The sequence below is a fragment of the Syngnathus typhle genome, linkage group LG7 (genome assembly GCF_033458585.1).
Source record: "Syngnathus typhle isolate RoL2023-S1 ecotype Sweden linkage group LG7, RoL_Styp_1.0, whole genome shotgun sequence".
NCBI classification, from domain to species: Eukaryota; Metazoa; Chordata; class Actinopteri; order Syngnathiformes; family Syngnathidae; genus Syngnathus; species Syngnathus typhle.
In genome coordinates, this window is record NC_083744.1 from 4,937,731 (window position 1) to 4,961,669 (window position 23,939).

General features: G+C 44.1%; 1 protein-coding gene across 1 annotated transcript; it reads right to left on the minus strand.

The window, feature by feature from the left end:
* Nucleotides 1–1,416: 1,416 nt before the first annotated feature.
* LOC133156583 (mucin-2-like) lies at nt 1,417–23,883 on the minus strand. The gene is made up of 45 exons (XM_061282403.1): nt 23,747–23,883; nt 23,421–23,676; nt 23,229–23,343; nt 22,370–22,460; nt 22,067–22,188; nt 21,780–21,996; nt 21,564–21,689; nt 21,376–21,490; nt 21,085–21,235; nt 20,868–20,981; nt 20,727–20,796; nt 20,512–20,649; nt 20,259–20,423; nt 20,091–20,185; nt 19,806–19,932; nt 19,169–19,424; nt 18,951–19,003; nt 18,758–18,861; nt 18,521–18,672; nt 18,299–18,437; nt 18,053–18,163; nt 17,778–17,957; nt 17,419–17,658; nt 17,188–17,344; nt 16,861–16,989; nt 16,491–16,733; nt 6,192–14,825; nt 5,945–6,105; nt 5,452–5,626; nt 5,120–5,367; nt 4,623–4,806; nt 4,338–4,548; nt 4,098–4,273; nt 3,928–3,997; nt 3,735–3,835; nt 3,629–3,660; nt 3,375–3,552; nt 3,191–3,295; nt 3,058–3,098; nt 2,843–2,965; nt 2,380–2,478; nt 2,086–2,214; nt 1,965–2,004; nt 1,758–1,881; nt 1,417–1,686 (listed from the first exon to the last, which is right to left on the minus strand). The coding sequence occupies exons 1-45, from the start codon at nt 23,850–23,852 to the stop codon at nt 1,476–1,478; spliced, it is 14,814 nt and encodes a 4,937-aa protein (XP_061138387.1). The 5' UTR covers nt 23,853–23,883; the 3' UTR covers nt 1,417–1,475.
* Nucleotides 23,884–23,939: the final 56 nt, after the last annotated feature.

The window sequence follows — 23,939 nt, forward strand, 5'->3', positions numbered from 1 at the left end:
CTACTCACATATTTCTGTTTGTATAAACCCACTGAGTCATAGCTCACTTTTGAAAAATAAAATGTCCCGCTTAAGTTAAACATCATTGTGTCAATACGCATTCACAAGCTGGAGAACAATCAAGCCTCTCGTCAAAACCGTCTCCAGCAATTTGGCAAAGCTCTGACAACAAACCGTGCCCAGTGCCACACTAAGACAAGCACGAGTGGATCTTTGCTATCTTTTATTTTAGGTGTGGACCCCTATAGTGTTTGTCCTTGGAGGATCTGCTTGACAGTCTTAGTTACAATGGGTATAAAAAGTCTACACACCCATGTTAAATGTCAAGATTTTGTCCTATTAAAAAATGAGACCAAGATGAATCATTTCACAACTACCATTAATGTGAACAAAAAATATTTTGTGGGGTTGCACAAGTGTGCACACCTTCTTAACAAGGGCTGTGTTCAGAATTAACCAATCACCTGCCACAATTATAAATGCCTCTGATTAACAACAAATAAAGTTCAGATGTCAAAGTCAAAGTCAAAGTCAACTTTATTGTCAATCTCTCCACATGTCACAACACACAAAGAGACCGAAATTACGTTTTTCTCTATCCCACGGTGACGATCAAACAATCAATAGTAAGAGTGATGAATAAATAATAAATAAACAGATAACACAATAAATAAGAGGAGCAAAACGGAGCCAGCAAGCATAGCGCAAAAGTAAAAAACATCATAAACAAAAAGCCACAAACAATAAATAATAAGAGTAATAATAAATAATAAATAAACAGATAACACAACAAATAAGAGTCAGTGTGCATACAGACAGTACAGACAGTAAAAGTACAGGACGCTACGCAGAACGGGGGAGCGAGTTCAGGATCCTAACAGCCTGGAGTATGAAGCTGTTTGAGAGTCTGGTGGTGCGGGAGCGCAGGCTTCTGTACCTCTTCCCAGAGGGCAGAAGCTCGAACAAGGAGTGAGCGGGGTGACTCACATCACTCACAATCGTGGTCGCCTTGCGGGTGAGATGGGAGGTGTAAATGTCCTTCAAGGAAGGGAGCGAAGCACCAGCAATCTTACCAGCCGTGTTCACTATGCGCTGCAGGGCCTTCAAGTTGTAGTCAGTGCAGCCGCCACCCCAAACAGCAATACAGCTGGAGAGGATGCTCTCAATGGTGCCGCGGTAAAATGCAGTCACGACGGCCGGAGGAGCGCTCGCTCGCCTGAGTTTCCGCAGGAAGTACAACAGGAAGTGTTGTAGTAGACTTTGCTTATTTTATTTGTGTTTTAGCAGAAGCCTGAAGGTCTGAGCACAAAACGTTTCAGCTCAAACAAACCTACTAGAACAAAAGAAACGTATTTGTGTTAATCAAAGGCAATTAAAAAAAAAAAAGTGAAACACAAAAACAGACTAAGACGATGATGAGATGCATAACTTTTTATTTAATGCTCAATGTCAGGAGTTGTGCCAACATGTTGGTATTACAAGAGAGTAAAACTTCGCCGTCTTCGAGCTGGAGCTGCCGCAGTTTTGGAGCAGTCGCTGAGGGCACATCTACACTCGTCCACGTGGATGTAGGTGTAAGGAACGACGTCTCCGTTGAGACACAGCAAGTCGACCGTGCGATTGCTAGATCGGTACCCCTTACAACAAGAGCAAGTAGGTTGCAGCGTGGCTGTCTCCGGTGAGTATCTGAAGGCGCAAACAAAATGTCAGATCAATAAATATGATCAATTCTTGAGTGTTGTGTGCAATGAGCGTACTTTGTGTAAGTGTTGCAAGATCCTTCACAATATGGAATGTCTAACTCCTCAGTAGATTGGCAGTTCTTGTGCGTGATGTGCACTTTATTTGGCACTGGCTTGCAAGCCTTTTCCTGTTCCATACCTTTTAGACAGAGAAGCACAATTAGCTGCCTTGTACCAAATTCACCACTAGGGGCAAAGAGTAAGAACATGATGGGTACTCACAAATCTGACAACATCCATTTGCTGCAGTTTGAATGGTGTCCTAAAGGAAGAAATATGAACGCAAAATGAGGCTTTTTTTTTTAGATTGTGAATTATTTCTCAATACATTGGTGAAACTTACAGGTTGGCAGTTGCTTAGCTCAAATGGCGGGCACACAATTCGTGTGCCGATGGTAGTTAAAGTTTCGCCGCTCCTCACGCATGTGTAATGCTCACATTGATCGTTCGGTGGGGACCAAATGTCACCTTGCTGGAAATATAATCGGATGACTGTCACTTACAACGAGACACTCCAACAAACAAAAAAGCACCAAAACATATATACGCTGTCTAAATTAACTCAATGTGAAATCTTGGCCTGTTTAGCTGAACACAAAGTTTTCATTCTGTTGTGTAAATGGCAACATTCACTTACCCTGAGCACCTGCTCATTTCCACTAACGTTGAAGATGCAATGCGTCTGAACACACCTTCCGCAGCATTCATTTGTTCGAGGTTCTGCATATCTAAAACCCTGAAAAATAATTAAACTGTTTGAGTTCAATTGTATTTCTGTGCCTTGTGTCTGCAACTTGGCCACCTGGGAGCAGTACAATACGGACATACAGAACAGTCACACCTTCTCAGTAGCCAGTAGTATACTACCGGATCTTCACAGAGGATAAAGAATTTATAACTGTGAATATTGCTATATTACCTGTCTATCTATTGTAGACATATATGTGTTATAATACCGCCTCATAGAGGCCATTTATTACCCAATCTATAAAATTTTGCATTCATATCGCTGTTTTTCCAAAGCATAAAAATGGCCAAACAACAGGCCAAGTCCCAAATCAGGCCACACCGCTGTTTGTACTGTACTTATTTTTACATACCTGTTCACAGAGCTGTTGGCATTGCTGAAGCTCACATTTTATTTGTAATAAACCATTTGTGGGGTCCACCAGATCGGTACAGACACAGTCCTGACATGGAACCACAGGGACCGACTCACCAAGCTAGAGAATAAATAGGGAGTGTTCATAATAAGTGTATGATGCTGCAACTTGAATTTACTGAAAGTTTCAAATATATTAAATAAATCATGTACCTGATATATAGCGTTTTTGTGGACACAAACTTTTTGGGGCTCTGGAACGGAATAAGAGACATGGCGAGGCGCATCATATGAGGTTAGGCCGATTCGTGGTCCTAGAAATTAAGCCCAAAAGTGAAAAGCTCACCGCATGTGTATTCGGGACAGCACTTCCCCTCTGGCACATTGATATTGACAGTGAATCCAATTGGACACTCAGGGTCGATGTGTGGACAAGTGTTGCTTTGACACCCTGTGGATGAGACGAAATAACCTGAGACCACCTTTATCTTCATGACCATGAACAGATGGAAAGTGACAGTGCATCTTACGGCAAGCTAGAATGGAGCAGCACGGGTCCGCTGGGTTGGTCTGGTTAACAAGGACGAATCCTGGAACGGAGCAGTTGAGGGCCGGCGGTGGCGGGCAAACCTTTGGTTGGCATGTTATGGCCTTGGTGCTCTTTTCACAGATGCAGTTCTGGCAGTTGTACTCAAACCTTTCATTAAACTAACAGAATAAATCATAATTACTGAAATTGTCCTTTGGGGCATCGATAGCACAAAGATTTCTGAACCGGACTCACCTCACGAGGAATACCCCCAGCATCAATACATCCTGTTGGAATATTTGCAAGGTCGTTAGACTTTTTATGATTTGCGATGAAGGTTAGGTAAGGTAGTTAAGCTCACCGCACTCTTCGACACATATGTCGGAGTCTTTGTTGAAGAGCTTCATTCCATCAGGACAGAAGCAGCCTTCACTTTGGTAGTCCAGCCTTTGTTTATAAGGACTGTGAAGGTCCAATTGACATATACAGTTGTAACACTTCACAAAAAGCAAAAACGCAACAGATCACAGAGTCATTATTGTAACATTCCCTACCTGTCTTCACAGGTTGGCTGCTGAACAGTACCGCATGGTTTGTACACTTTGTCGAGAGGACAGTCACTTTCTGTGAGTGAAGAAAAGATTTTCCTTGGTGGATGCCATTTCTTGCCAAATAAAACAAACATTATGATTTTGATGACAATGAAAGGAAACGTTTTTTTTACCACAGTGTGTGGTGTGATTCCTCCAGTGCAAACAAACTCCAGCTTGAGCACAGGCGTCGGCATACATGTGCAAACTTGTGCATTCTATTGTTGGGTTGGAAACATGACAGCTGTCAAAAACACATCCTTGATAGTAGTCGTCGGGTTTGACCAAGGGGTGGCACTCCTCAAAGACGCTGTGGAAGCAAAACACAAGTTCAAAGAATCATGTTGGCAAATTACACACCGCCGTCGATCTACCTGCTCAAGATTAGATCACATTCCGAGTCTGGCTTGCATGGAATCAGTGTGGGTGGGGGCAGAGGTTCGTTAGTCGGGATCACAGACGGTATTTGGCAGTTGGGTTGGTAGATGTCTTTGGCGGGCCAAAAGTCTGCCATCAAACTGCAGCTCTGGATAATCTGGCCTCCGGGAAGCATGCAGTCGTCTGCCTGGTTGTTGTTGCAGTTGCCTAGACGCAATACAATACCTCAAAGTACATGGAATGGTGATGTATGAATGCAGAAACTGGAATGGAAATCTTACCGCACTGGCCCTGTGTGTTGCTGTCAAAATTCTTAGAGGGCAGGTTGATAGTGAAGTCGCTAATACCAAAGGTAATAACCACTTCTAAGGGTATGATCTTTATAACTAATTCAATGCCAGAACTGAAGATCACAATGTCTTGTTGGATGTAAGGAAGTCTCAGACGCTTTTCATCTTTGAAGGCCTAAAAACCAAAAATTTGACCAGAAAAAAGGGATTATTAAAGTATCAGTGGAAAACATTTTGTATGTGTGAAAAATTTAAGATTAAGGAATTACAGGTCAACTATTTTGGTAGGAACAGAATTTCTTTTGAATACAACACTAACATAAGAACATTATTTGTATGTAAGAGTAATATATATCTAGGACAGACCAGCAAAAATCAAGAGTTGCCTTGACAATTAACAATCAAAAAAACCCAGGGTTCCAAATTTAAAATATTACACTTTTAATTTTCAAGATAATACATATTGAAAAAAACAAATAATATATTACCTCTAGTTCTGACGCTCCAATAAGGTTTTGGCTCTTGAGTACAAAAACGTCGGCTTTGTACGATATAATTAATGACCGTGGGCAGGTAACATGATGAATGGCATCACAGTAGACATTATCAACATAAATCTTTAAATTATATTTTGGCCTAATCTCTTCCATTAGGACATATGTACAGTTTCCTTGATAGTTATAGTAGAGGCCATCAAATGTGATGTAATGGGGATCTCCCCAGCCTTTACATTCACCTGAAAAACAAGAAATGATAAAAACAGGAATGAAACAAACTTAATGAATTAGAATTAGTCGGAAATCAGCGGAAAAGAGCTTACAGTCACAAACATATTGTTGGCAGCAGTAGTTGTTGTCATAAACAAGAACAGGATCCTTTCCATTGGCACAAGTGATGTTCTTCAAGGGCGGACATTCGTATGGAATGATTTCAATCGTGTTGTTCTCGATGCATCTCGCCATTGTGCAGTTACACAAAACGAAAGTCTCATTTTGCTGAGAAAAACAAAGAAAGAATGTTTAGAAAGATGGATTAATTTAAAATGAGGCAGAATAGATTACATATACATATGTACAATTGTGCCCTCAGATAGAAGTTTAATTATTTAAGTGACGACGCTTACTATTAAATTGTTCTAGCCTCTACCTAAAAAAATTATAAAAATATATAATTGAGTCAGGGGAGGCAAAACTACATTCAGTGGCACAATATAAAGCAATAACAGAATTCATAAACCATGTCACGTGTATGTCAGGGCATCACTGTACATCTGAATAAGATGTAACAGATTCTGGATAAATGGAAGCTCTTACGAGAACATCCCATTCAGGGCACCAAGGAACGCTGGGGGTAGGTTTTGGCAAGGGTGTTGTCCAGCAAGGTTCAGTCTTGTTTTGAATCTCACAAATATTGGAACAAATCATTGTGAGACAAATTCCCGATCCAATATGTTCCCTGTCAAAAATCGTTTCACCTGGACATATGGGAAAAAAGTTGAACAAACAACACGAACTATAAAGTAATAATCTGTCGAATGTTTGGACGAATAAATTTCTTTACCTGGGTTGTAGTGCTTGCCATTTATTACGCAGAAGCATGGCGTAGTTGTGCCTTCATTTGTAGTTGTAGGTTTGAGTAGAGTTGTAGATATTACTATAGTTGTTGGCCCTTCAGTTGTTGTGCTGGGTCCTGTGGATGTGGTTGTAGATATTGATGTAGTGGTTGGTCCTTCATGTGTTGTGCTAGGTCCCATGGTTGTCGTTGGACCTTCAGTTGTGGTTGTGGGTCCTGCAGGTGTGGTTGTAGATTTTGTTGTGGTAGTTGGTCCTTCAGTTGTTGTGCTGGGTCCTGAGGATGCTGTCGTAGATTTTGTTGTTGTAGTTGGGCCTTCAGTTGTGGTGCTGGGTCCTGCAGGTGTAGTTGTTGGCCCTTCAGTTGTGGTGGAGGGTCCTGAGGGTGTGGTTGTAGATTCTGTTGTTGTAATTGGGCCTCCAGTTGTTGTGCTGGATCCTGCAGGTGTGGTTGTAGATTTAGTTGTGGTAGTTGGACCTTCAGTTGTTGTGCTGGGTCCTGCAGGTGTGGTTGTAGCTTTTGGACCTTCCGTTGTGGTGGTGGGTCCTGATGATGTGGTTGTAAATTTTGTTGTCGTTTGGCCTTCTGTTGTGGTGCTGGGTCCTGCGGGCGTCGTTGTAGATTTGGTTGTTGTAGTTGGGCCTTCAATTGTGGTGCTTGGTCCTGCAGGTGTGATTGTAGATTTAGTTGTGGTAGTTGGTCCTTGAGTAGTTGTGGTGGGTCCTGCAGGTGTGGTTGTAGTTGCTGGACCTTCAGTTGTGGCGGTGGGTCCTGATGGTGTGGTTGTCGATTTTGTTGTTGTAGATGGACCTTGAGTTGTGGTGATGGGTCCTGCGGGTGTCGTTGTAGATTTTGTTGTTGTAGTTGGACCTTCAGTTGTGGTGCTGGGTCCTGTGGGTGTCGTTGTAAATTTTGTTGATGTAGTTGGGCCTTCAGTTGTTGTGCTGGCTCCTGCAGGTGTGGTTGTAGATTTAGTTGTGGTAGTTGGACCTTCAGTAGGTGTGCTGGTTCCTGCAGGTGTGGTTGTAGTTGTTGGACCTTCAGTTGTGGTGCTGGGTCCTGATGGTTTGGTTGTAGATTTTGTTGTCGTAGTTGGTCCTACAGTAGATGTGCTGGGTCCTGCAGGTGTGGTTGTAAATGTTGGACCTTCAGTTGTGGTGGATCCTGATGGTATGGTTGTAGATTTTGTCGTCATTGTTGGTCCTTCAGTTGTGGTGCTTGGTCCTGCAGGTGTGGTTGTAGATTTTGTTGTTGTAGTTGGGCCTTCAGTTGTTGTGCTGGGTCCTGCGGCTGTCGTCGTGGATTTTGTTGTTGTAGTTGGGCCTTCAGTTGTTGTGCTGGGTCCGGCAGGTGTGGTTGTAGATTTAGTTGTGGTAGTTGGACCTTGAGTAGTTGTGCTGGGTCCTGCAGGTGTGGTTGTAGTTGGACTTTCAGTGGTGGTGGTGGATCCTGATGGTATGGTTGTAGATTTTGTCGTCGTAGTTGGTCCTTCAGTTGTAGTGCTGGGTCCTGAGGGTGTCGATGTAGATATTGTTGTTGAAGTTGGACCTTCAGTTGTGGTGCTGGGTCCGGCAGGTGTGGTTGTAGATTTAGTTGTGGTACTTGGACCTTGAGTAGTTGTGCTGGGTACTGCAGGTGTGGTTGGAGTTGGACTTTCAGTGGTGGTGGTGGATCCTGATGGTATGGTTGTAGATTTTGTCGTCGTAGTTGGTCCTTCAGTTGTAGTGCTGGGTCCTGAGGGTGTCGATGTAGATATTGTTGTTGAAGTTGGACCTTCAGTTGTGGTGCTGGGTCCGGCAGGTGTGGTTGTAGATTTTGTTGTGGTTGTTGAACCTTCAGTAGTTGTGCTGGGTACTGCAGGTGTGGTTGTAGATTTAGTTGTGGTAGTTGGAACTTGAGTAGTTGTGCTAGGTCCTGCAGGTGTGGTTGTAGTTGTTGGACCTTCAGTTGTGGTGGTGAGTGCTGATTGTGTGGTTGTAGATTTTGTTGTGGTAGTTGGACCTTGATTAGTTGTGCTAGGTCCTGCAGGTGTGGTTGTAGTTGTTGGACTTTCAGTTGAGCTGGTGAGTCCTGATGGTGTGGTTGTAGATTTTGTTGTCGTAGTTGGACCTTCAGTTGTGGTGCTAGGCCCTGCGGGTGTCGTTGTAGATTTTGTTGTGGTAGTTTCGCCTTCAGTTGTTGTGCTGGGTCCGGCAGGTGTGGTTGTAGATTTAGTGGTGGTTGTTGGACCTTGAGTAGTTGTGCTGGGTCCTGCAGGTGTGGTTGTAGTTGGACCTTCAGTTGTGGTGGTGGATCCTGATGGTATGGTTGTAGATTTTGTCATCATTGTTGGTCCTTCAGTTGTGGTGCTTGGTCCTGCAGGTGTGGTTGTAGATTTTGTTGTTGTAGTTGGGCCTTCAGTTGTTGTGCTGGGTCCTGTAGGTGTGGTTGTAGATTTAGTTGTGGTAGTTGGAACTTGAGTAGTTGTGCTAGGTCCTGCAGGTGTGGTTGTAGTTGTTGGACCTTCAGTTGTGGTGGTGAGTGCTGATTGTGTGGTTGTAGATTTTGTTGTGGTAGTTGGACCTTCAGTAGTTGTGCTAGGTCCTTCAGGTGCCGTTGTAGTTGTTGGACCTTCAGTCGTGGTGGTGGATCCTGATGGTGTGGTTGTAGATTTTGTTGTCGTAGTTGGACCTTCAGTTGAGGTGCTGGGTCCTGCGGGCGTCGTCGTAGATTTTGTTGTTGTAGTTGGGCCTTCAGTTGTGGTGCTGGGTCCGGCAGGTGTGGTTGTAGATTCAGTTGTGGTAGTTGGTCCTTGAGTAGTTGTGCTGGGTCCTGCAGGTGTTGTAGTTGTCGGACCTTCAGTTGTGGGTCCTGATGGTATGGTTGTAGATTTTGTTGTTGTAGTTGGACCTCCAGTTGTGGTGCTGGGTCCTGAGGGTGTCATTGTAGATTTTGTTGTTGTAGTTGGGCCCTTAGTTGTTGTGCTGGGTCCTGCAGGTGTGGTTGTAGATTTAGTTGTGGTTGTTGAACCTTCAGTAGTTGTGCTAGGTCCTGATGGTGTGGTTGTAGTTGTTGGACCTTCAGTTGTGGTGGTGGATCCTGATGTTGTGGTTGTAGATTTTGTCGTTGTAGTTGGTCTTTCAGTTGTCGTGCTGGGTCCTGCGGCTGTCGTCGTGGATTTTGTTGTTGTAGTTGGGCCTTCAGTTGTTGTGCTGGGTCCGGCAGGTGTGGTTGTAGATTTAGTTGTGGTAGTTGGACCTTGAGTAGTTGTGCTGGGTACTGCAGGTGTGGTTGGAGTTGGACTTTCAGTGGTGGTGGTGGATCCTGATGGTATGGTTGTAGATTTTGTCGTCGTAGTTGGTCCTTCAGTTGTAGTGCTGGGTCCTGAGGGTGTCGATGTAGATATTGTTGTTGAAGTTGGACCTTCAGTTGTGGTGCTGGGTCCGGCAGGTGTGGTTGTAGATTTAGTTGTGGTACTTGGACCTTGAGTAGTTGTGCTGGGTACTGCAGGTGTGGTTGGAGTTGGACTTTCAGTGGTGGTGGTGGATCCTGATGGTATGGTTGTAGATTTTGTCGTCGTAGTTGGTCCTTCAGTTGTAGTGCTGGGTCCTGAGGGTGTCGATGTAGATATTGTTGTTGAAGTTGGACCTTCAGTTGTGGTGCTGGGTCCGGCAGGTGTGGTTGTAGATTTTGTTGTGGTTGTTGAACCTTCAGTAGTTGTGCTAGGTCTTGCAGGTGTGGTTGTAGTTGTTGGACCTTTAGTTGTGGTGGTGGATCCTGATGGTATGGTTGTAGATTTCGTCGTTGTAGTTGGTCCTTCACTTGTGGTGCTCGGTCCTGCAGGTGTCGTTGTAGATTTTGTTGTTGTAGTTGGGCCTTCAGTTGTGGTGCTGAGTCCTGCAGGTGTGGTTGTAGATTTAGTTGTTGTAGTTGGAGCTTGAGTAGTTGTGCTGTGTCCTGCAGGTGTGGTTGTAGTTGTCGGACCTTCAGTTGTGGTGGTGGGTCCTGATGGTATGGTTGTAGATTTTGTTGTTGTAGTTGGTCCTTCAGTTGTGGTACTGGGTGCTGAGGATGTCGTTGTAGATTTTGTTGTTGTAGTTGGTCCTTCTGTAGTTGTGCTGGGTCCTGCAGGTGTGGTTGTAGATTTAGTTGTGGTAGTTGGACCTTGAGTAGTTGTGCTGGGTCCTGCAGGTGTGGTTGTAGTTGGACCTTCAGTGGTGGTGGTGGATCCTGATGGTATGGTTGTAGATTTTGTCGTCGTAGTTGGTCCTTCTGTTGTAGTGCTGGGTCCTGAGGGTGTTGTTGTAGATTTTGTTGTTGTAGTTGGGCCTTCAGTTGTTGTGCTGGGTCCTGCAGGTGTGGTTGTAGATTTAGTTGTGGTTCTTGAACCTTCAGTAGTTGTGCTAGGTCCTTCAGGTGTGGTTGTAGTTGTTGGACCTTCAGTTGTGGTGGTGGATGCTGATGGTATGGTTGTAGATTTTGTCGTCGTAGTTGGTCCTTCAGTTGTCGTGCTGGGTCCTGCGGCTGTCGTTGTGGATTTTGTTGTTGTAGTTGGGCCTTCAGTTGAGGTGCTGGGTCCGGCGGGTGTCGTCGTAGATTTTGTTGTTGTAGTTGGGCCTTCAGTTGTGGTGCTGGGTCCGGCAGGTGTGGTTGTAGATTTAGTTGTGGTAGTTGGTCCTTGAGTAGTTGTGCTGGGTCCTGCAGGTGTTGTAGTTGTCGGACTTTCAGTTGTGGGTCCTGATGGTGTGGTTGTAGATTTTGTCGTCGTAGTTGGACCTTCAGTTGTGGTGCTGGGTCCTGAGGGTGTCATTGTAGATTTTGTTGTTGTAGTTGGGCCCTCAGTTGTTGTGCTGGGTCCTGCAGGTGTGGTTGTAGATTTAGTTGTGGTTGTTGAACCTTCAGTAGTTGTGCTAGGTCCTGATGGTGTGGTTGTAGTTGTTGGACCTTCAGTTGTGGTGGTGGATGCTGATGGTATGGTTGTAGATTTTGTCGTCGTAGTTGGTCCTTCAGTTGTCGTGCTGGGTCCTGCGGCTGTCGTCGTGGATTTTGTTGTTGTAGTTGGGCCTTCAGTTGTTGTGCTGGGTACGGCAGGTGTGGTTGTAGATTTAGTTGTGGTAGTTGGACCTTGAGTAGTTGTGCTGGGTCCTGCAGGTGTGGTTGTAGTTGGACTTTCAGTGGTGGTGGTGGATCCTGATGGTATGGTTGTAGATTTTGTCGTCGTAGTTGGTCCTTCAGTTGTAGTGCTGGGTCCTGAGGGTGTCGATGTAGATTTTGTTGTTGAAGTTGGACCTTCAGTTGTGGTGCTGGGTCCGGCAGGTGTGGTTGTAGATTTTGTTGTGGTTGTTGAACCTTCAGTAGTTGTGCTAGGTCCTGCAGGTGTGGTTGTAGTTGTTGGACCTTTAGTTGTGGTGGTGGATCCTGATGGTATGGTTGTAAATTTCGTCGTTGTAGTTGGTCCTTCACTTGTGGTGCTCGGTCCTGCAGGTGTCGTTGTAGATTTTGTTATTGTAGTTGGGCCTTCAGTTGTGGTGCTGGGTCCTGCAGGTGTGGTTGTAGATTTAGTTGTTGTAGTTGGACCTTGAGTTGTTGTGCTGTGTACTGCAGGTGTGGTTGTAGTTGTCGGACCTTCAGTTGTGGTGGTGGGTCCTGATGGTATGGTTGTAGATTTTGTTGTTGTAGTTGGTCCTTCAGTTGTGGTACTGGGTGCTGCGGTTGTCGTTGTAGATTTTGTTGTTGTAGTTGGGCCTTCAGTTGTTGTGCTGGGTCCGGCAGGTGTGGTTGTAGATTTAGTTGTGATAGTTGGACCTTGAGTAGTTGTGCTGGGTCCTGCAGGTGTGGTTGTAGTTGGACCTTCAGTGGTGGTGGTGGATCCTGATGGTATGGTTGTAGATTTTGTCGTCGTAGTTGGTCCTTCTGTTGTAGTGCTGGGTCCTGCGGTTGTCGTTGTAGATTTTGTTGTTGTAGTTGGGCCTTCAGTTGTTGTGCTGGGTCCGGCAGGTGTGGTTGTAGATTTAGTTGTGATAGTTGGACCTTGAGTAGTTGTGCTGGGTCCTGCAGGTGTGGTTGGAGTTGGACCTTCAGTTGTGGTGGTGGATCCTGATGGTATGGTTGTAGATTTTGACGTCGTAGTTGGTCCTTCAGTGGTAGTGCTGGGTCCTGAGGGCGTCGTTGTAGATTTTGTTGTTGAAGTTGGACCTTCAGTTGTGGTGCTGGATCCTGCAGGTGTGGTTGTAGATTTAGTTGTGGTTGTTGAACCTTCAGTAGTTGTGCTAGGTCCTGCAGGTGCGGTTGTAGTTGTTTGACCTTTAGTTGTGGTGGTGGATCCTGATGGTATGGTTGTAGATTTCGCCGTCGTAGTTGGGCCTTCAGTTGAGGTGCTGGGTCCGGCGGGTGTCGTCGTAGATTTTGTTGTTGTAGTTGGGCCTTCAGTTGTGGTGCTGGGTCCGGCAGGTGTGGTTGTAGATTTAGTTGTGGTAGTTGGTCCTTGAGTAGTTGTGCTGGGTCCTGCAGGTGTTGTAGTTGTCGGACCTTCAGTTGTGGGTCCTGATGGTGTGGTTGTAGATTTTGTCGTCGTAGTTGGACCTTCAGTTGTGGTGCTGGGTCCTGAGGGTGTCATTGTAGATTTTGTTGTTGTAGTTGGGCCCTCAGTTGTTGTGCTGGGTCCTGCAGGTGTGGTTGTAGATTTAGTTGTGGTTGTTGAACCTTCAGTAGTTGTGCTAGGTCCTGATGGTGTGGTTGTAGTTGTTGGACCTTCAGTTGTGGTGGTGGATGCTGATGGTATGGTTGTAGATTTTGTCGTCGTAGTTGGTCCTTCAGTTGTCGTGCTGGGTCCTGCGGCTGTCGTCGTGGATTTTGTTGTTGTAGTTGGGCCTTCAGTTGTTGTGCTGGGTCCGGCAGGTGTGGTTGTAGATTTAGTTGTGGTAGTTGGACCTTGAGTAGTTGTGCTGGGTCCTGCAGGTGTGGTTGTAGTTGGACTTTCAGTGGTGGTGGTGGATCCTGATGGTATGGTTGTAGATTTTGTCGTCGTAGTTGGTCCTTCAGTTGTAGTGCTGGGTCCTGAGGGTGTCGATGTAGATTTTGTTGTTGAAGTTGGACCTTCAGTTGTGGTGCTGGGTCCGGCAGGTGTGGTTGTAGATTTTGTTGTGGTTGTTGAACCTTCAGTAGTTGTGCTAGGTCCTGCAGGTGTGGTTGGAGTTGGACCTTCAGTTGTGGTGGTGGATCCTGATGGTATGGTTGTAGATTTTGACGTCGTAGTTGGTCCTTCAGTGGTAGTGCTGGGTCCTGAGGGTGTCGTTGTAGATTTTGTTGTTGAAGTTGGACCTTCAGTTGTGGTGCTGGATCCTGCAGGTGTGGTTGTAGATTTAGTTGTGGTTGTTGAACCTTCAGTAGTTGTGCTAGGTCCTGCAGGTGCGGTTGTAGTTGTTTGACCTTTAGTTGTGGTGGTGGATCCTGATGGTATGGTTGTAGATTTCGTCGTCGTAGTTGGTCCTTCACTTGTGGTGCTCGGTCCTGCAGGTGTCGTTGTAGATTTTGTTGTTGTAGTTGGGCCTTCAGTTGTGGTGCTGGGTTCTGCAGGTGTGGTTGTAGATTTAGTTGTTGTAGTTGGACCTTGAGTAGTTGTGCTGGGTCCTGCAGGTGTGGTTGTAGTTGTCGGACCTTCAGTTGTGGTGGTGGGTCCTGATGGTATGGTTGTAGATTTTGTTGTTGTAGTTGGTCCTTCAGTTGTGGTGCTAGGTCCTGCGGGTGTCGTTGTAGATTTTGTTGTTGTAGTTGGGCCTTCAGTTGTTGTGCTGGGTCCGGTAGGTGTGGTTGTAGATTTAGTTGTGGTAGTTGGACCTTCAGTAGTTTTGCTCGGTGTTGTAGTTGTTGGACCTTTAGTTGTGGTGGTGGATCCTGATGGTATGGTTGTGGATTGTGTTGTTGTAGTTGGTCCTTCAGTTGTGGTACTGGGTCTTGAGGGTGTCATTGTAGATTTTGTTGTTGTAGTTGGGCCTTCAGTTGTTGTGCTGGGTCCTGCAGGTGTGGTTGTAGATCTAGTTGTGGTAGTTGGACCTTGAGTAGTTGTGCTGGGTCCTTCAGGTGTGGTTGTAGTTGTTGAACCTTCAGTTGTGGTGTTGGATCCAGATGGTATGGTTGTAGATTTTGTTGTCGTAGTTGGTCCTTCAGTTGTGGTGCTAGGTCCTGCGGGTGTCGCTGTAGTTGGGCCTTCAGTTGTTGTGCTGGGTCCGGCAGGTGTGGTTGTAGATTTAGTTGTGGTAGTTGGACCTTTTGTAGTTGTGCTAGGTGTTGTAGTTGTTGGACCTTCAGTTGTGGTGGTGGATCCTGATGGTATGGTTGTGGATTGTGTTGTAGTTGGTCCTTCAGTTGTGGTACTGGGTCCTGAGGGTGTAGTTGTAGATTTTGTTGTTATAGTTGGGCCTTCGGTTGTCGTGCTGGGTTCGGCAGGTGTGGTTGTAGTTGTTGGACCTTCAGTTGTGGTGGTGGATCCTGATGGTATGGTTGTAGATTTTGTCGTCGTAGTTGGACCTTCAGTTGTCGTGCTGGGTCCTGAGGGTGTTGTAGATTTTGTTGTTGTAGTTGGACCTTCAGTTGTTGTGCTGGGTCCTGCAGGTGTGGTTGTAAATTTAATTGTGGTAGTTGGACCTTGAGTAGTTGTGCTGGGTCCTTCAGGTGTGGTTGCAGTTGTTGGACCTTCAGTTGTGGTGGTGGATCCTGATGGTATGGTTGTAGATTTTGTCGTCGTAGTTGGTCCTTCCGTTGTGGTGCTTGGTCCTGCGGGTGTAGTTGTAGATTTTGTTGTTGTAGTTTGGCCTTCAGTTGTTGTGCTGGGTCCGGCAGGTGTGGTTGTAGATTTAGTTGTGGTCGTTGGACCTTGAGTAGTTGTGCTGGGTCCCCCAGGTGTGGTTGAAGTTGTAGGACCTTCCGTTGTGGTTGTGGGTCCTGATGGTATGGTTGTAGATTTTGTTGTTTTAGTTGGGCCTTCCGTTGTGGTGCTTGGTCCTGAGGGTGTCGTTGTAGATTTTGTTGTTGTAGGTGGGCCTTCAGTTGTTGTGCTGGGTCCTGCAGGTGTGATTGTAGATTTAGTTGTGGTTTTTGAACCTTCAGTAGTTGTGCTAGGTCCTGCAGGTGTGGTTGTAGTTGTTGGACTTTCAGTTGTGGTGGTGGATCCTGATGGTATGGTTGTAGATTTTGTCGTTGTAGTTGGTCCTTCAGTTGTGGTGCTAGGTCCTGCAGGTGTCGTTGTAGATTTTGTTGTTGGAGTTGGCCCTTCAGTTGTTGTGCTGGGTCCTGCAGGTGTGGTTGTAGATTTAGTTGTGGTACTTGGACCTTGAGTAGTTGTGCTCGGTCCTGCAGGTGTGGTTGTAGTTGTTGGACCTTCAGTTGTGGTAGTGGATTCTGATGGTATGGTTGTAGATTTCGTCGTTGTCGTTGGTCCTTCAGTTGTGGTGCTAGGTCCTGCGGGTGTTGTTGTAGATTTTGTTGTTGTAGTTTGGCCTTCAGTTGATGTGCTGGGTCCGGCAGGTGTGGTTGTAGATTTAGTTGTGGTAGTATGACCTTGAGTAGTTGTGCTGGGTCCTGCAGGTGTGTTTGTAGTTGTTAGACCTTCAGTTGTTGTTGTGGATCCTGATGGTATGGTTGTAGATGTTGTCGTTGTTGTTGGTCCTTCAGTTGTGGTGCTAGGTCCTGCGGGTGTTGTTGTAGATTTTGTTGTCGTAGTTGGACCTTCAGTTGTGGTGCTGGGGCCTGTGGGTGTGGTTGTAGATTTTGTTGTAGTAGTTGGTCCTTGAGTAGTTGTGCTGGGTCTTGCAGGTGTGGTTGTAGTTGCCGGACCTTCAGTTGTGGTGATGGGTCCTGATGGTGTGGTTGTAGATTTTGTCGTCGTAGTTGGACCTTCAGTTGTGGTGCTGGGTCCTGCGGGTGTCGTCGTAGATTTTGTTGAGGTAGTTGGTACTTCGTTTGTTGTACTGGGTCCTGCTAGAGTAGTTGTACTTTCCGTTGTGGTGGTGGAACCTAATGGTGTGGTTGTAGATTTAATAGTCGTAGTGGGTCCTTCAGTTGTTGAGGTGTGTCCAGTCACAACAGGGGCAGTTGCTTGGGTTGTGGTCTGTGTGCTTTCAGTTATAGGTCCTTCATTTGTTGTTGAACTCAAAGGAGGCACAGTTGTTGATTTTGTGGTTGTCATTCCTTCAGTTGTAGTTGGGTGTTCTGTTGATATGGTAGTGGATATTGTTGTTCTGGTTACTTCTACAGTGGTAGTGTAATTTACTGTTGGTGGGGTTGTAGGTATTGTGTAAGTGGTGCTTGGACCTTCAGTTATTGGAGTTGTTGCCGGAGCCGCTGTTGTAGTAGCACAGGTTTCATTTCCAAATATCACTGTTCTATTAATGCATATTGCATAGTAGCACATTCCAAGGTTGTCAGTCACATTGTAAATAACTTCATATTCATCATATCTTGATCCATTGTAAAAGCAACCTTCACATTCTTCCACACATATTTGGTGATCCTCATCAAATATGGGCTTATCTTCTGGACATACAGGATAACAACCTGAAAATAAATTAGCACATTTTAATTTGAAGATTGTCTAACCATGTCAGTGTCATGCCAATATGTATGCTTAATTATTGTTTCATTTTCTAATAGTATATGAAATATGATCATTTCATAATCTTACCCTCCAGGCTGGGTAAGGGGTTGCTACAAACTCCCTCGAGATTCAAGCAGGTCTTGTAGCAAGGTTGATGACATGGGTTGTAGTGCCACCGGCATTCGTCTGGGTTGTTGTAGTAATCACAGTAGACGGCTAAGGGCAAAGAAAAGAAAATAACATTAAAATTGCAAAGCCATCTATTTATTGTCTTATCTAGTTGTAAGCCTAGTTGCCGGTCAAATTTTATTTAAATGGACAATGAGTCACTCCTCATTGCTTATTAGTAACTTCAAATGAACTCTACAAATCTCAGTTATGTTGTTACGCACAAATTGACCATAATTCACTTACGACAGATGTCTGGAGTTCTCCATGCAACACATACACCAGCTTCGTTACAAGCTTGAGCATAGGCTGCAACTGCTGTGCAGAAACATTCACAGTCGCCTCCAGTATCACAGGCACACGAGTCTTGTACACAGTTTTCATAAAATGGAAGCGGATCCACCTGTTCAGACAAATCATATGCCGGTCAGATAAACTGTAAAATGTCAAACATTTTCAAGATAAATCTGCCGTTACCGTATTGTGACATGCTTGGAATGTTTTTCCAGTTATAATGCCGCACATCATTTTCGACCAGTGGTGACGAGAAGGTGCTGCCTTACAGGGGTCCCTGTTTACTTCCACATTTGGGCAATTGCTGCTTGTTTTCCAGCTGTTTGCAAATTCTAACATATTTGTCACTAACAGTTGACCTTGAGTAGTGAAGTCATTTTGTTCATTGTCATCAAAATCTCCACACAGGCCACATACTTCTCCCTACACAATCAAACAAATAAGTTATTTCTCAAACTATTGCGCAGTATCAAGGTGACATTTATTATTTGTATACAACATTAATTCTTCATTTCTTCCTTCAATCATATACTTGAACTTACACTGTGTTGCGGTTCCAAGAGGATCCGAACAGTTGTTTTGCGATCCCACATCACCGCCATGCCAAATACAGATTCCACCACCAAATACATGCCAACTGTCCTTATCGTGTACTTTATTTCATTGCCCTGGCCCAGATCGATCTCCTCATACTTTCCTTTGGATAGCTTGATTTCCATTCGCTGAAATGTGAATAAGGTTCATGTTGATTGTGTTACAATGACAAGAACAGACCTTAAAGGGTCTTATAATATTCTGGCGTTGCTTTAAGTCTTACCCCTAACTGGATTCGGACAGTTTTTGAGCATGTGGTGCCTGTCGTGCCGCATGGGACATTCTCTGTGATTACTCCAACGTTGTCCTGTACTGTTTTATTGCCACATTTGTTCTTAAAAGGGAGATGCGTAGTAATGTAAATACAAATCAGTCATTTCTAAAACCTTGTTGAGAATTATAATTCTGTCTTATTCCAATTCTGTAATTTAACACCATGGAAATTCTCTATTTGTCGTATTCTACTGACCTTTACTGCAACATAGCTGCAGTGCCCTTGAAAGGCATACGTCCGCTGATCAAATGTATTATAATGGCCACTTCCATATATAATACAGGTTCCAGGGCATGTTTCGTCTGTGCACTGCCATTCTCCACTTTTGCAGGTACTGGATTACAAACAATAAACAAGAGTTGTTAATATGGAGATAATGTAAAACAATCATATTGCTGAGTGATAACAAGCTCATACCATGTGTTGCATTGATTTGGAATTTGTGTTCCAGGAACATAGAATATTCCATCATGTTTACATGGACATTGTGACTTTTCCACACAGTAACCTCTGCCGTCGTCAAAAAGCCCATCTGGACACCGACAACCTGATTCACAATCGTTGGAGTCCTGCCAAGAAAGACCAAAGAGCTAATTGAAAATGAACTGGAAAATTTCCCAGATGAGAGAAAAACTGGGCAAAAAAAGCACTTACACACTCATCGCTGTCCAGATTCAAACACGTTGCCGCGCATTGGACTCCGAGTTGTCCTGAGCCAGGGTCGGAGCAGTTGAAGTACACTTTGTGTGGTGGACATGCTGCAAGATAGGGACAATATTTGCAGTTTAACCAAATGAATGAATCTATGGAAAAAAAAAAAAAAAGTACAAACACAAACGCGTCTTACCTGATGAGCGGATTCTCCAAGATTGGCAATGCAGCACCCCATTACTGCACACACTAAAGTGTTTGGATAGAAAGTGTCAGTGGTGCATATAAGAATAATTTTTCAAATTGCAGTTGGTAATATTGTGAGGTGTTTTAATATTTTATTCCTGTAATTGAGCCAAACGGGAAATAAAAATTAAAAGCCACTTTTAATACAACAATGCTGTTTAAACTAACCAGTGTTCATCCTTGATGTTGATTGACTTCCCAGGCTGGATGATGGCCTCATTATGATAACAGGGACACTTTTCTATGGGGATGCAGATGGAATGTTCATCCAGGTATTGACCCTCGGGGCAGGAGCAGCCGTCCACGGGCAGGAAGTCAGATGGGCAAGTTTGCAGTGTTGAACTCAACGATCTGCAGGTCAGCTCGCACCGTTGATGCTTGTATGAGAAGATCTGAGTTTGTGGGCAGGTTCTTGTGTATTTGTCTGTTTACAGCGGAATCCAAGAAAGGTTATGTCATAGGAGATTGTCACAGATGAAAACTATTTATCTAAATCATTTTATAGGGTCCAATGGCTTGTAACAAAGGAAGGGTCAAATTATCGACATGTAAACAAACTAATTATTTATCATTGATAGTATTCTTTCACCTTAAATAAAGTACAAATTACCAATTATCTATGCATGTATTTTCTTTAAAGTGCGAATAAAAACGTCAACAAATTCACATTTATTTATGTATTCATTTAGTTAGTTAATTTTCAATTTATTTAGTTTTCAATTGATTGATTGATTTACATCCAAATTAAATTTTTAGGAGATCATATAAGAAAATGTTAATCAGATAGCCATCAGGAAGCTCTTACCACACACGTTGGCTCTCCAGTCCATCAAGAAGACTCCCTTTGAGGCACACGCTCGGGCATAGGAAGAGAAGACGCCACACAGGCAGGCTTCACTCTTGTCACAGTTGCAACTAGCGTAAGTGCAGCGCTGCAGAATAAAGCAAAAACTGCTAACTGCTTGTTGTAAATGTGACCAAAAATAAAATGACCCAAAAAAATAACCAATATCCTTCCTTGGCATACTGAAATGAACAGTTTTTATGAATTAAGATGGATTTACTGTGTTAAATAAAGACTAGTCGGTACCTTGTAGTACGCCGCAGGATCCACGAAGGAATGGCACTGTTCAAAAGTGCTATTTGGCTGTAACAGTAAGGCGCACCAATGCTTGGCATACAAGTCTGGGAAATATGGAAACTATCTTTTATAATCACAACAAACAAACAGGCAAGTTTAAACGCTGTTGACGTGTACCATTTTCCAGACTGAGAGAACAAGGGTCATCAAGTCTTTCCCTGCTGTCTCGGCACATGAGGTTGGATTTCCAGGCGTTACCAAATGAAGTGGCCGTCCCCTCGACGATCCCCTGAGGGGTTTTCATGTCATCGGACACAATCAGGTTGTAATTGCCACATAAACCTTTTGGGGGAAAAAAGGAATGTCAATGTAATCAAACGTTGGCATTGTCACCCTAAATTCTAACAATTTGTAATAATATAAAACTCACCGCGTGTCTTTCCGTTGTAGCTCTCATCCAGCTGGACATACACTTGCATGAGAGGCACGTGCTGAATCTGAATTTGCAACCCAAAACTGGTGTGTAGCAGGATGTGAAAAGATGAAGCGTGGAATATGTTGATGTCGGCTATGAGGAAAATACAAAACCACAATTAATCACTTGGTGACACAAAGTAAAGATGAGGCTTGGATTGTGCGACCCACCTGTCTGGTACGGCAAAGTGATGCTTTGCTGGTTCTGCTTGACTGTCCCATCAGAAATAAACATCAACACCTAAACACCAAAATAAAAAATTAGTTAAGCCGTGGATCAGACTCGCATACGGCCTATCATATTTGACTCACATTATTTCGGTCATTGTTTATCAGGATTTTCAGCGCCTTGAGACAAGTGTCAAAATGTTGGTTTACACACGGCACCAGCTGCGCCTGGATGGTAAACTTTGGACTCGAGTCATCCTGGAACACACACAAACATTTCAATGAGATCCATGTCACAGCAGGACGTCAAATTACTGTCAGACAGTATTTTCTCCACCAAAGAAAGCTCGGATTAATTCACCTTGCTTTCCACTTTGGCCAGTGTGTAATAACAATCTCCGTGGAAAGTGTAAGATTTGCCATCGAAGGTGCTTATATGGAAACCTTCCTCCACCGCGCACGTAGCCGGGCCCTGAAGATACTCACAAGACCATCTGCCCTGAAAACACGTACTGAGATAACACATGGAATTAAAACACTTGACCAACAGGAAAACATAATAATAATATTAATGATTAGTATTATAATAATATAATGTAATATAATATAACATATTAACATTGATTTTATAATTATAAAATATTTCGCTCACCATATCTCCTTGTCTTGTTGATAGCCCTCACTAGAGTTGTAGATTCTTCCATGCATGCACTGACATTCCGATTGCTCAATGCATCCTCTCATGGAAATATCATCAAACACAGTGCCTAAAAAGTGTCACTGTCATTTTAGAATCACAACGTAAATGCAAACCATGATTCAAATGCAAAGAGGACTGACCAGGGGGGCAGAAGCAGCCATCCATTCGGTGGTCTTCACACAAAGAACTGGTGTCCTGGTGCGTGCACGTGTCCATGCAAGGAGAACCGCTTTCCTCATAGACCATGTTGTAAGGACACTGCTTAGCTGTAACAAAAGAGAGCAGGGGTGTGGTTTAATGCCAGTAACGTTGTTTCCCAATCTATTCAAATCATGTTAATAGCTGTATAAGTTTACCACAGAAGTCTTGTGTCCTCCAGTTGGGAGGCACTCCGCCAGCATGGGAACACTGTCGGGAGAACTCGGAGAGTGTGCTGCAGACACAGGTGTCGTTTGTGTGGTTGTTGCAGCTGCACAAGTCCTGCACGCAAGCCTGCAGGTAGGGCGTAGGGTCGATAAGCTGCGTGCAGGCACTCCAAGGCTCGGAAATCAGCAATTGGTTGCAGGTCGTTCTCTAAAAGGAAACCAGAAAACCGTTACTTATATGTGGATGCTTTTGATAACACATGACAAATGCAACTCACAAACTCCTCGCAGGAATCCTCAGCTTGAACATCTTCCAACTCCTCAAAGGGGTCCTCGCAGTCATCATTTGGGTTATGAACCTTCTGGATATTGCCAAACTCGATGCGGCTGATTATTCGATCTGCAAAGGGTTTTGTTTGTACTGTCAATAATAATAATAATAATAATAATAATAATAATAATAATAATAATAATAATAATAATAATAATAATAATAATAATAATAATAATAATAATAATAATAATAATTTTATTAACATAATGTTTTTTATAACTATTTTACAATAATTTTATAAACCAACCATTGTAAATCAACTCATTGTAGATAGGATCGCCATTGTAATCGCCGCAGAGTCCACAAGTGTGATTAGCGTAGTCACGATCAACCTCGACCTACAAAAACATAGATAAATCGAGAATAATAAGATTTAGACGTTGCAACTTTTAGAGTGGGCGGCTCGGTGGGGCACTTGGGTAGCACGTCCGCCTCACAGTTAAGAGGGTGCGGGTTCGATTCCACCTCCGGCCCTCCCTGTGTGGAGTTTGCATGTTCTCCCCGGGCCCGCGTGGGTTTTCTCCGGGCACTCCGGTTTCCTCCCACATCCCAAAAACATGCTTGGTAGGCCGATTGAACACTCCAAATTGTCCCTAGGTGTGAGTGCGAGTGCGAGTGCAAATGGTTGTTTGTCTCTGTGTGCCCTGCGATTGGCTGGCAACCGGTTCAGGGTGTCCCCCGCCTACTGCCCGATGACGGCTGGGATAGGCTCCAGCACGCCCGCGACCCCAGTGGGGACTAAGCGGTACAGAAAATGGATGGATGGATGGATGGACTTTTAGAGAGTCGGATAAAGTTGGAAGCTTCCCAGTCAGTATGGAAATTAATGACGATAATTTATAATTTTACGAAAGTTAATAAAAAACAACATCCCACCAGTTCCATCGAAGGCATGCTGGTAAAATTCATTACTTTATTTATAATAAAACCTTTGCATTTCAATTTTTCTAGTCATCAGTTTTTATCCAAATTAAGCTTAATTTGCATTTCATTTTAAGATGCAGTGTGTATTATAAACACATATATGCATTTTAAATATAGTTCTTAAAAGACTTGTAACGTACAACATTCAAAATTACTAAAGAAAAAAAAAATCTGATACTTACCATGACCGCATCGTCACCGTTCCACATGACAACAAGGCCGACTTTAGACTGCAGTTTGATGTATACAGCATTATTTTCTACTTGAACTCCACTATTATAGTACGGCATTTCAATTCTACAAAAAAACAAGACATCTCATTAATTAAATGAAAAAAAAAAAAGAAACTTGGAATCTTTTGTTTTTCAACTTACATCTGGCCGTTAACAGTGACCACTTCCTTGGTAAGACGGAACGCCAGGTCATTGATGGTGACCACCAGGTAGGCCACAGTGGGGTTGCCATCATTCTGCTCCCTCCTCATATGCACCGAGAACTCTTGCATAGCCTCGTGACAATCCGAAGCGAGGTTATACTCGCACGTGCCGGAGAACTGGTAAACGTCTCCGTCGAATGTCTTGAAGTGTTCTCTGCCCCACGTACTGCAGATGCTGCCGACATGGTTGCTGACTGAACAGGACGGAAAACAGAGTAGTGCGTTTTAGGATGAAATGACGAAAAGGTGTTTGATTGGTCTTACCCAGTCTGGCCTTGACTTCAATCCCAACAGACACAGTCAGGAAAAACAAGACCACTCGTTCCCACCTCATGGCTGCCACAGTTCCCATGGCCAACGCGGGTAACATAGGCTGACTCTTCTGGGCAGCTCCTTATATTTAGACTGCTCGATTTGATCACACCTTCTTTCAGGCAACTTTTATTGCCACCACATG